The sequence below is a fragment of the Amphibalanus amphitrite genome, unplaced genomic scaffold (assembly GCF_019059575.1).
Source record: "Amphibalanus amphitrite isolate SeventyFive unplaced genomic scaffold, NRLGWU_Aamphi_draft 001568F_arrow, whole genome shotgun sequence".
In the NCBI taxonomy this organism is placed as follows: Eukaryota; Metazoa; Arthropoda; class Thecostraca; order Balanomorpha; family Balanidae; genus Amphibalanus; species Amphibalanus amphitrite.
The window spans coordinates 81,564-94,555 of NW_024883061.1; the positions used below are offsets into that span (position 1 = coordinate 81,564).

Sequence of the window (12,992 nt, forward strand, 5' to 3'; positions counted from 1 at the left end):
TTCTCAAAATATCACTAATAAATTACGTCATTAAAACAAGCATTGAAAACTGTCTTATTTCTTTATTTTCCCTTTTAGCCTTATAGTTGTCTTTCAAATTGTCAATTTTATGTTTTTCACAACATTTTTCATTCACAAAATATCCCGTCTCACCCCATTGTATAGCAAAAACTTATTTACAGTGATTTGCGTTGATTTTACTTATTTTGTCATCATAGCAATTTCTTTTCCAGCATTACAAGAATAACGTTGTCCTTGAAGTAAGTGGTTCAATGTCGAGCACACACATTTCTCTGAGAAGTGTGTGAGTGTTTTTATAAATTATTGCATATATCTTTGTGTGTATTAGTAGGTCGGATGTGTGAATTGTTGAATTGATTTATCCTGTAAATAGATACATATAAATATATTAAGATATTGGTTTTGACACTTCTATAGATGATTCATTGAGTTTTTATATCAGGTAGTATTATTTTGTGAAATTGATGTCACATTAGGACGGTAGACGTCAATCGTAAAGATGCCTTGCTGCTTACTCCAACTTATGTTCATTAATCACCTGTTGATTTGAAAAAGAGGATGTTCATTTCGGAGCTGACCGAGTCCAGTATTATCAAGCCAAACTAGCAGTTTTCAAATTGGTGTTTTCTTGTTGTGTTGATAATGTTGCACATGTTACAGGTTGTGGAGCTCCTGAACAACAATGAATAGATCAGTGGGCAAGACCTGATTTATCTCAACATTGGGCTGAGAGCTCAACAGCAGCCAGCATGCCGATTCAGGGACCACAGTGGACGGAGTTCCTTACCTGTCCCATTTGTCTGTTTGAGTTCAACAGGGACAGGGGCCCCGTCAGCCTAAGCTGCGGCCACACCATCTGTAAAACATGTCTGCAGCAGCTGCACAGAAAACGCTGCCCTTTCGATCAGGTATGGTTCCTAAAGCTGATCTGCATGTTGGTGTACGTTAGATATCATGCTAGTCAGATAATCCCACATTGCTGGTCTAATCTATTTATCAGTTGCCTTAGGATTGACATGCTGCTATGTGATGGCCATTGAGTGATTGTAGCCCTGCTTAGTGACAGTTTTCCCTCTAATAAACATCTGGATTAGTTATGTACAAGTTGAATTACTTCCTTCATATGGGTATCAACTAAGCAAACAGTCTTAGGATACATATTGATATGCAATTTGGATTTACACAAAACTGTGTTACCCTCAAGCAGAGGTGTACCTACACACAAGTTAGAGACAGAGGACAAAACATCTAAATGCTTGTTTTAAATCATTTTCAAGTACATTGGACATGCTAACAAAAGTTAGGTAACATTCTGCAAATTGACATCTAGCCAAACTTGACCTTGAGAGATAAGGGTGGATTTGACACATTCATAGAAACTTATCATAGATTGAAGTTGAGGGTCATTGAGTTCATTTGAATAACTGCTCACTTCTAGCTTGTGATGACCACATCCATGCATGAGCATCAGGAATGCCAGTCAGGTGCAATCAAAATTACGTGTTTGGTGTAGATGAAAGCAATGAGACGGGCTGAAAAAGCAACTTAACATCCAAGCACGCCAATAAGCAGTTTTGCCCAGCTCCGGTATGGGCATGAAAACCACACAAACCACCGGTCACCCAAACTGTTTGGCCCTGTATCATGTGTATGGATAACATACCAATCTATAGTGTGTCCCCTTCATAATATCATTGATGTTGTTGACGATGGCCGCGACAAAGTCTCTTTGACCTGTCTCTCTGACCGTGCCCGTACCGCAGTCGGTGATTTGACTGACGTGTGACCCTCTCGCCCGTGCCCGAGTCGGTGATCGGGCCCGCTGACCTCTGACCCTGTCCGTACTGACCTGTGACCCTGTTGTCTGTGCTCCAGTCGGGGATTGGCTGACCTGACCCCGCTCTGGCTGTCCCACAGTCGGTGATCGGTCGACCTCTGAACTCTGAACCCTACCTCTCTGACCTCTGACCCTGCCCCCGGCCGTGCCACAGTCTGTGATCGGTCTGGACCTGGAGCAGCTGCCGCTCAACTGGGCGTTGCTGCAGCTGGTCACCGCCGGGGAGGTGGCCCGGCCGCAGGCGCCGCCCTCCAGCCTGGCGCCGCACGAGCAGCAGGCCTACCTGAGCGCCATTCGCTGCATTGAGGAGCTTGCCCTCTTCCTGAAACCGCTGCCACCAGGTGCGTACGGGCCGACACCGGGGCGGGTGGCAGTGTGTCATGGGTGGTCTCGAGAATATTAGAGGTATTCTTGGGGGATGCAAACAGCGGACGTCCCTCTAATAGTCGATACAAATATCGAACCTTGTGTTGGCAGGCTTGTTGTTAAGGTTACATGTTGTTTCAGTCCAGGGTAGGAAGTTATGTCGATCTCTATGGTTGTCAATTATTTAACCTGGCTTGGCCTAGTATGATTGACACCCTTGCACACCCCCCCCCCCCCCCCCCAGCTGCTAGCCCCCGTGACGAGATCGGCTGATTGATTACCAGCGCATCACACATGTCAATCATGAATTGACAGCCTGGGAGATAATCTTTTCAGTACAAATTTCGTACTCCTCATGGAAGTAATGCTGATTTTTATTTATTTATTTATTTATTTATTTATTTATTATTATTTTTTGAAAACCCGACATCGTCGCTATCTGCCAAAGCGGCTAAAGACATCCCCTGGACCATGAGAGTTGCCGAGCTGTTTGGCTGTCGTTGTAGCACGGTGTATGTGCCGCGGGAGATGCGATACGATCGATACGCCGTGGTGAAGACGGTCTGCCAACGGTTCGGTTACTAGTCCTCCACCGTGTATTGCTGGCCTGGTGAGCCTGCCATCAGTGGACAACAGTCAGAGATATCAGTCAGGAGTCCTAAGCAGTGATCCTCGCCATGTAGGTGATGTGTAACTCTATTACATTGTACACTTGTGCAGCATGCCACGTAATCTTCGCGTCACCCATACGACGTCGGAAACGCTACTGGCTGGTTACGAGCGGTCGCAAAACCAGTTTTGTCCTGTTTCCAGGGAAAACGTAATCATGCTGACGCGACTGCGTGATGTATGTAGTTGTAAAAATAATCCCGAGCCGCACTCGGTTATTGAAAATATTTCCAAAAACTGCGAGTGTATTACGCACTTCCGGATGGTAACAGTATCCAGCTCGAAATGTCAAAATACACTGGTATGCAATACACTGGTATGCCCCTCGTGACGCTTAGTCGAGATGGGCTGAAAGTTGAAACAACAGCTATGTAAAGGCTGGGTCATTTTTTCCGTTCCGTATCTGTTCGAGTTTGATCGGCTTTCCGTTTTCCTGTGTATGGATATTGCTCATATTTACGTAATTACGGAGCGAGCGAAGCGAGCGGAGTCTTACGTAGAATAACGGAAATTTCTGAGTATGAGCGGCCGGCCGGCCGGCCGGCCGGCCGTGCGGACGCTTTTGCGAGGCTTATATCTCAGCAACCACTTGACCGATTTACACGCGGTAATTTTTGTAGGGTAGCTTCATTCCTTCTACCAAGTATTGGACTATTCCTGATGCATGTGGGTGACCCCTTATGCACGTGCCACGTGCAAAACGAAGAGGTGTCCGTTTTGTAATTGTTGCAATATCTCGGTAACTACTTGGCCGATTGCGCTGAAAGTTGGCATGTAGGTAGGCACCCACTAGGCACTGCATATCCATGTGTCAGAGTTGGGGCGCTGCTGCACGTGCGCACGTGCAGGGGTCGTTTCCAGATCTCGAGAACGGCTCGACCGATTGCGCTCAAATTTGGTACACAGTTAGGGACCGGTTAGTAGGGTGCCGTGCACAAGTCAGTTGGGACCCATTTTGCACGTGCGCACGTGCAGGGTGCCGCTTCCAGATCTCGAGAACGGCTGGGCCGATTGTGCCCAAATTTGGCACATCGCTAGAGACCGGTTAGAAGGGTGCCGTGCACAAGTCAGTTGGAGGTACCCCCTCGCAATTTCGCACGTGCAAGGCTCACCCTCTCGCTCGCTCCGTTAGTCGCCCCAAAAGGCGCTATACTGGTTGTAAGGTTTCCCTTAGATCAGTAGAGTTATTACGGAGCGAGCGAAGCGAGCGTAGTCTTTCCTTAGATTAACGGAAATTTCTGAGTATGAGCGGCCGGCCGGCCGGCCGTGGTCACGCTTTTGCGAGGCTTATATCTCAGCAACCACTTGACCGATTTACACGCGGTAATTTTTGTAGGGTAGCTTCATTCCTTCTACCAAGTATTGGACTATTGCCGATGCATGTGGGTGACCCCTTATGCACATGCCACGTGCAAATCGAAGAGGTGTCACTTTTGTAATTGTTGCAATATCTCGGTAACTACTTGGCCGATTGCGCTGAAAGTTGGCATGTAGGTAGGCACCCACTAAGCAATGCATATCCATGTGCCAGAGTTGGGGTGCTGCCGCACGTGCGCACGTGCAGGGGTCGATTCCAAATCTCGAGAACGGCTGGACCGATGGCGCTCAAATTTGGCACATGGTTAGGGACCGGTTAGTAGGGTGCCGTGCAAAAGTCAGTTGGGACCCATTTTGCACGTGCGCACGTGCAGGGTGCCGATTCCAGATCTCGAGAACGGCTGGGCCGATTGTGCTCAAATTTGGCACATCGCTAGAGACCGGTTAGTAGGGTGCCGTGCACAAGTCAGCTGGAGGTACCCCCTCGAACTTTCGCACGTGCAAGGCTCACCCTCTCGCTCGCTCCGTTAGTCGCCCATAAGGCGTTATACTGGTGGTATACAGTATAGCCCTTAGGGGGCACGCGCCACGCACACGTCCCTGCCGTCCATTGGGACCATAATTGAAGATTTTTTAGTCTATGAAGAACTGTGGGAGAAAGGGTCTATGGAGATCGGGAGAACTCACAGAGACGGCGTGTACCTAGGGGCAGTGACCACACGCCGTCTCTGTGAGTCAGGGCTGGGTGACTGGACTCACCGCACGCCCTCCACAGCCGGCTCGGTACCGATGGCTGGTGTCGTGTGCGTTCTGACCGCTCTGACAGCGCTCGGCTCTCTGCCGGTCGGTTACCGTAACATGTTGTCAGGGTAGCTTCTCTGACTAAATCACTATGATGTAATGTGAGTGACTCGCCGGTGAACTTCAGCGGAGTGCTGTCAGATGGTGAGCCGTGTAATTTTGGTAAATAGGGGTCATATTATATATATATATATATATATATATATATATATATATATATATATATATATATATATATATATAGATTAATGACACCAGTAGGCGACATCGGCACCAATCGCGCATTGTTAAAGTGTCCTCAAACCAACGGCTTCATATGAAGCAGTCATACATGTTTTCCTTGTCAGTGCTCAATAATTGTTTCTGTCATAGCTTGACTGTGACAATTGTAGAAAAAAAAACAATGTAAAGTATGTTCAGAAATATTAACGCTACTCCCTGTCAGTGGCACCACTACCATGTCAACTGACGTGAGAAACCATAGTTCTACGCGAGTGTGGCTTCCCACTCAGCATTGTGAACCGCATTGGATTACCTCATCGACGTGTCATTGCTCGTTCGTTCATTCATTCCACCGATCTGTCCGCCACCTACCACTTACAACTTCCCCCCGTCTCTCCGCCAGGTGGCGGGTCGGGCGGCGGCGCCGGCGGGCCCAGCGTTCTCTCGCGCTCGATGCAGCGGAAGCTGGTGACGATCGTCACATGTCAGCTGCTGGAGCCGGAGGGCCGCAGCCGGGCGCTGCGCGCGTGCCGCTCGCTGGGCGAACGGACCGTCACGGAGCTGATCCTGCATCACCAGAACCCGGCACAGCTGTCGGCCAACCTGTGGGCGGCTGTGCGCGCGCGCGGCTGCCAGTTCCTCGGGCCCGGTGAGCAGTGGGCGGACAGGGCGGCAGCGGGGTGGACGGACGGGCGGCAGGGGAAGATCGGCAGCAGCGGGATGGGGGGCACGGGTGGAGGATTGTGCTGGACTGGGGGTGCTCGAGCTCTCCCAATTCCACGCCGGCCACGCCGGCTTGGCTTTGGAGCCGCGGCCGGGCGGCGCGGGTCAAGGTCACCGCTAGGCGGCGGCGGATTTGCTGCGCCCGAGCACCCCCAGCTGGTCACAATTCTCCACCTATGATGGGGGGGGGGGGGGCGATCGGTGGCAGCGACAGGGGACGGTAGTGGATCTCACGGTAGTATACTTTAGTGTCGTTGACGAATATCGGTTGGTGGGAAGTGATAATGGAAATTACATGCTCCTTTACATTTTAAGTGTGTTTGTAACACAACAAGAAAAGGCCATATTCGATGTGCTCGCCAGTCACTTGCAACATTTCCTTATAGTGTTTACTAGCTGTTGTTGTTGAGACTGTGGAAATGAGTTCTTCCCGGACTTCCTTTGCGGATAGTGTTCTTCGAACTGGAAATAACTAGTATGATAGAGTGTGGTCATTGATCAGCCTTCTGCATCGAAGTTGAGCAATGACTGTGCAAGTTTCCTGTTTGTAACCTAGAATCGCTGCGCTGAGACGGTTTCTGATCACACGAATTGATGCCCTTTCTCAACACTGCGCGTATTGTGAAATCACACCAAACTCGAATCATAGCTATCTGAACCCAGGAATTCGGATAGCATGAATGTAGTTAAGTAGCCGTCATCGGTTCTATTGTTTCGTGTCTTATCTGTTTTGCGCTGAAGTGCTTACTGGAGCTTCCTGGAAGTTTCCATTTTCCGTTTAGAAACACCCTTCCCCCGCCCAATACCTCGCCGTTCTCCTCCCGATGCCCCTCCCCCTGACGACCCCCCCCCCCCCGCCCCTGCAGCCATGCAGGAGGAGGTGCTGCGCCTGGTGCTGCTGGCCCTGGAGGAGGGGTACGCCCTCTCCCGCAAGGTGCTCGTCATGTTCGTCGTCCAGCGCCTGGAGCCGCACTTCCCGCAGGCGTCCAAGACCAGCATCGGTCACGTGGTACAGCTACTCTACCGCGCCTCCTGCTTCAAGGTGCGTCCCCGGCCGAGTGGCGGTCGGGGTGGGCGGGAGGGGGACGGGGATGGGGCGTTCAGGCGCCTGGAGGAGCGAGAGATGTGGTCTGCATGCGATTGGATGTGTGATGTGCAGGGAAAATGGTTAGGTAAGATCCGTGGAAGCTGGTACTCGGATATGGATATTTCCTGAAGCTGCATTCACTTACCTACCCTTTCGCTCCCGACTGCGGGAGCCTGGCCACCGTTCTGGTTTGGTCTTCTGCTCTGGCTGCTCCTGGCCTTGGGACAGGCTGCGAACGGTTAGTGGCGGTGGTCGTGTTTCAGATCAGATGTATGTAATTTTGTGAGCGCAGCTGGACGTTGTTTGCTGTTCGGGAACCTCAACCTCCCGGGCTCCGACAGGAAATTCTGCCGTCTGCTTGGATTTTTAAAGAAATTTCCGAACTCTGGCAATGGTTTAACCCGGCGGCCGCTGGGCCTCCGCGCCACCCGCCGGCCGCTGGGGGGGGGGGGGGGGGGCATATAGTTGCCCCCCCTTTACTTCCTTCTGCGACGATATCGTCGCAACGCGATGAGATGGAGAGGCGAAACTTTGCACACATCTTCCTGAATGCCTAGCCGAGGTTGTGTCCAAATTTGGTGTCGATCCCATTCGAAATGACGTCACAGTGACGTCATAAGTGAAATTATAGATTTGCAAACTAGATGGAAGTGTAGTTAGATGTTTTAGGATGACAGCAGGTGCTGTCTAGTTCATTTACAGTTGAGTTTCATGCTCAACGTCATCAGAAACGGTCCATATCGGAAAACGACAAAACTTTATGACGTCACTGTGACGTCATCTTAGGTGCTGCAACTACCAAACTTTCCTCAAACATTGCCTAGGTATTCATTTGAAGCTATGCCAAGTTTCACGTTCGTAGCTCATCAGGTTTCGGAGATATTTCACAAAACGTAAAGGGGGGGGGGGCAACTTTATGCCCCCCCCCCCCCCCAGCGGCTCGTGGGTTAAATGCCTGGATCTGCGCATTAACCCCTGATCGTCGGTTTTTCCCTCGTGAATACGTGCACTCGAAATCGTTAGACTTCATTTGGTCGAAAAACACGGGACAATCGGAGGTAGCGTGTTTATCACAACCAACAGGCAACCCAGCCGTCCCTAATAAGCAAATTTACGTAATGGTGCCCCCTGCCATTACGAACGCTTATCGTCGTTTAGCCTCCGCGCTCTGGCTCCCCTCATCGGCCCTTCATGACGCCAGCTGCCGCTCATTTATCGTGTCCGCCAGCCGAGAAAGTCATGCTTTCCTTATCGGAACGTTTTCACTCGGCCGGCGTGCATGTTCGGTGAGGCGGGTTCTGGGCACGACAAATCGTCTGCCGTGACCAGGGATAGTGCTGTGGAAAGTCTGTGCAGTTTATGTTCTGCTGGTTGCCGTGGTTGTGTTGTAGACATCGTCGTCCTTCTCTCAGCGAACCGGGTGGAATTGCTGCATTAAAGTGATATCATTCACTGCTTACTGGTTGGAAGGCTGGTGGCATGCAGACACGAGCCTGCAAACACGTATTTGATCACCTTGAGATTGTTTATCGAAGTGCGCTTAAGCAGTTGGCCATTTGGTCACATTTCCAACAAATTTCTGTTTGTGGCACAGTGTTAACACGAGCCTGCCGTCCTGCTGTCGAAGTTTGGAAATTCAGTCCTCGGGTTACCGAGTTCAGTCGGGTTGCTGGAGAGTCTCAGTTGCTTTACCGTTAGGCTGTTTCCTTCGGCTACGTCCTTCATGTGGCTGGTGTGCGATCGGCGGGGTCGTCAGGCGAACCAAGCACCTTCGGTTTTCAGCGTAGCACGGGTGCATCGTACCCGGGTAGCGAGGGAAAGAGCATAGGTGTAACGGGTGAACTGATCAGCAGGGTGACTGCTCCTTTCACAGGGCGAATAGTGCCATTGTTTAGGGAAGGCTGCGATGCAGGCTACAACCCTTGCGGGCTGTTGAACCATGAGCTCATGCTTAACACAGATTACCAATGTGTCGTTTTTCATACTACCTACAATGTGAAACTTCGGCTCCTGATGTTTACAAGAGACCAGCAATGCTTACAATGTGATGTTACGTGTAGTTACGACTTCATTGAAAAATATCGTCCCTTATGAGGCTTTTGGAGTCGCACGCAAACCTACAAACAAGGAGCTGCATAGTGATAATTTTCCTCATACCTCCCCCTGATGGTTATGTCGGCAATATTTATCACTGCGCCCGTCCTCGCCAACATGTGAAATGTGCTCACCCATCCGTGGAACTTGATTAGTGGCATGTGTGGTGTGTTATATCCTTGTGAGGCGATGTTTTCAGAGAGAAAACGAATTATTTCCTTACGAAACCTTACATTGTTGACATTGGTGACATTTGAACGAATTATCAGCAGACTAGGTACCGTTACTGGTAACTCATGTCCGCAACATACTACACGATTCGATTCACTCTCCATTTCGTGGGTGTCACAATGGGAGCTGGGCTTCACCTTCACAATTTTATACGTGATAGTGCTGAAATTGACAAGGTAAGATGCCGCACCATTTTGATATTTTACAAGTTGTACTCTTGACTGTCCGGCAGCCGTTCGCGTTTCTAACGTTGAGGCGTAGACCTGTGTATACCGAGGTATACCGAGGCATACACAGGTCTGTGGATGAGGTAATCGGAACTCATCAATATCACTCTGCACTTGTCACCAGTGTCACCGCAGCGGCCAGTTTTGCCCCTATCAATTTACCATCAAACACAGCTACAGGAGCCCGTCATCCAGATGTGACTCGCCATTTCGAAACTGGTTGCTGCTCGCTCTTGAACCCAACCTCTAGATACTGGAAGCCGTTTGCGAAATATAAACGGCGCTATGCAGCGAAGCAGTGCTGTTTCGGTTGGCGCGGCGGGCCGTAAAGTGGGGCCCGCGGCGGCGGCCGGGCCGTATCGAGGTCAGAAGGTCGCCAACAGTGCGCCCCGGCTCCGCACAGTCCGCGGCAGGTCGGCAGGGTATCGCCCGCCATCAAACTACGATCGGCCGAATACATCACAGTTCCAAGAGCACATCCGGCGGTCCTTGGGCCGTGCCAGAATTAACCTAAACGACGCCGGCGACTGAGGCACTGTTTTCCCTGAACGGCGCGACGGCTCGCCCTCTGACACCTGGTCTGACCCCGGCTGTCCACGCTGGCCTGACCGGGTCGGTCGGTTGGGTCGGGTCGGGTCGGGTCGGGTCGGCTCGTCGCTCCGTGGCCGCACCGGGCGCCCGACGCTGCGCAATGCTGTGACGCCGCCTGCGTAACTGACGCCGCCGCCGCCGGCCGAGCGCGAAACGGCGACACACGCCCGCGCCGGGTTATGTGACGTCACCGGGCCACGACCCTGTGACGTCATCAGATCGTGGCCCCGTGACATCATCATATCTAGGTCCAATGTTGTCACCAGAGCACGGTTTTGTGACCTGATCGGGCCACGGTCCCGTGAAATATCACGCGCCCCGGGTGGGGTTGGCGAACCGCGTTACGCGAAGGCGAACCCTGCGCCGCTTCAGTGATGACCTTGCCAGCACTCGTTCACCTGAACCGTTTAGCAGGCTTTGTTTGCACATAGATCACTGGCCTGGGACGGGGTAGCGCCGATTGAAACGTTCTGCTAGTTCTCCCGCCGTGCTCATTTCACGTTGCGGTGGTGCTGCAGTTTATCTTTTTTTTTTCTAACTACACCGCCACCCATTAATAGGTGACCAGGAGTGCCCCCTCCCTCAGCCCAGCGACTCACAGAACCTTACTTTACCACCAGAGAAAACATAAAAATGGCAAAGTCGCGGCACTCCCTGCTAAGAAAAGGAAAACAACTCAAAATAAGCAACCAGTCGGTAAGAGGAAGTATGGTTAGTTAGAAGAAAAAAAAACGGCAAAAGATGTCCCCGCTGAAAGCAGCGGGAGACTAAATCACTACTTCCAATACCATGTTTTATGATGTAAAAGAACACTCATTCAGGGTTAGTAAAGGGACACATACATACACACAAAGCACAGGTTCTGGTCAGTATTCTGCAAAAGGTCATGTGTGACCGGATGAACCCTTCCAGCTAAGCAGAGCTTGTTGCTGGTCGGGGTCACCGGTCACAACGCCGTAAGGGTGGGTTCGGTGTAAGCCACAGTCACTATGGCTGACAGGCTACGCTATACGAGTAGGTGTTTGGAGGAGTTGAATAAAAAACTACAACGTGATACAACGCATGCATAGTATTCTATTTGAAAGTACCTTATTTATTTGCATATTTTACTATTGATTATTGAACTTATGTAAACAAAAGCTACACAGGGTGTTCTAGGAAATACTCCTTACTTATTTTCTTTACTTGCAATTTAGACATGTTGATAATGCATTGAGCGTTAAATTGAGTTGCCATAATTTTATTCCAGATGCGAGGCCCAAGCCATGTTACATTACGAGTGCAGTATAATCTTTTTATAAATGGTTCAATGAACTGTTGACGATTTCTGGTCCTTGAATCGCTAGGGTCACTAAGGGTAAATAATCCACCAACAGATGATGGGAGAGAAAGAGAAAGTTTTCTGTGCATTAAGATAATAGCCTGCTGTTTTGCTATATTATGAACTTTGAGAAGCTTAAGGCTTTTGAAAATTTCCTCTGTGTGTGCTAAACGATGTTGATGAGTAATAATACGAATGGCTCGCTTCTGAAGCAACTCAATTTTGTTTAAGTAAGAAGGAAATGTAAATCCCCACACCACACAACAATAATTGATATATGGTAAGACCAGTGAATTGTACAAAAGAGTTAGCAAATGAGTATCAAGGAAAAATTTTGCTCTGCTCATTACCCCAATGTTACGACTGATAACTGTTGTTAAGTGGTCAATATGGAGATTCCATTTAAGGTTCGGATCTATAATCATTCCTAAGTACTTGACTGATTGAACAGCCTCAATAGGATCACCATTTAATGTTACATTAAGTTCTGCTGGATTGAGTGTATTATTGTAGATTTGATACACTGTTTTCTTTGTGTTGAGGCTAAGTTTATTTGCTTGCAACCACGTGCATATAATGGGCAATTCAACGTCAATCATATGTATTTTGAAGCTGGAACGCTGTTCCACCTTCAAAAATGAAGACTGTATCATCTGCATACAGTAAACATTGTGCTGTTTTACAAATATTTGGAAGATCATTTACATAAAGTAAGAAAAGCAAAGGACCAAGAATGGAGCCTTGGGGTACACCAATGTTTACATTTTCTATTGAAGATCTTGCACTGTTATATTCTACGCATTGTTTTCTATTAGTAAGGTAAGATTCTATCAGGCTAAGTGCTTGCTCAACAATGCCATATTTGCTACATTTTCTTATTAGTATGTCATGATCTACAGTATCAAATGCTTTTTTTAAATCGATGTACAGAGCTATGGCAATGTTGCCTTTTTCAAATACTTTCATTATTGTATCCTGCAGGAGAAGTATGGGCATATATGTTGAAAGTGACTTTTGAAAGCCAAATTGGCTAGCAGACAATATATTATGTTGCAGGAGATATTCCATGAGTCTTTTGTGAATTATCTTTTCAACAAGTTTTGAGATATAAGGCAAAATACTTATTGGTCTATAGTTACACATGCTGCTTTTGTTGCCAGCTTTGTAAATAGGTTTGACAACTGCGATTTTCATGTTTTCTGGGAAGATACCTTTTTCCAAGCAGAGATTAACCAAGTGCACAAGTTCAGGTATTATTGTAGAGTAGGTAGACTTGAATATCTTTGCATTTATACCATCTATACCTGAGCCAACATTTTTCATGGCTTTGATGATCGAGTTTAGCTCAGCTGAATTAGTAGGCTCAAATTTGGATATATGCTCAGCATGATCACTTATTATATAACTTAAAGGGTCAGTGTTGCTTGGAGGAATTTCATTTTTCAGTTTTTCACATATTGAAATGAAATATTTGTTAAATGAAGC

General features: G+C 48.7%; 1 protein-coding gene across 1 annotated transcript; it reads left to right on the forward strand.

Annotated features, from left to right (window-relative positions):
• The first annotated feature begins 286 nt into the window (after positions 1–286).
• On the forward strand, positions 287–7,286 carry LOC122373893 (roquin-1-like). The gene is made up of 6 exons (XM_043352334.1): positions 287–302; positions 682–929; positions 2,013–2,199; positions 5,637–5,882; positions 6,823–6,998; positions 7,272–7,286. Exons 2-6 carry the CDS (start codon positions 771–773, stop codon positions 7,284–7,286), a joined length of 783 nt encoding a protein of 260 aa, XP_043208269.1. The 5' UTR covers positions 287–302; positions 682–770.
• The last annotated feature ends 5,706 nt before the right edge of the window (positions 7,287–12,992 follow it).

Coding starts and splice junctions, on each gene's coding strand:
- LOC122373893 (XM_043352334.1), top strand. CDS start 771: ATGCCGATTCAGGGACCACAGTGGACGGAGTTCCTTACCTGTCCCATT. Junction 2,200..5,636: donor CCTGAAACCGCTGCCACCAG/GTGCGTACGGGC, acceptor TCTCTCCGCCAG/GTGGCGGGTCGGGCGGCGGC. Junction 5,883..6,822: donor CTGCCAGTTCCTCGGGCCCG/GTGAGCAGTGGG, acceptor CCGCCCCTGCAG/CCATGCAGGAGGAGGTGCTG.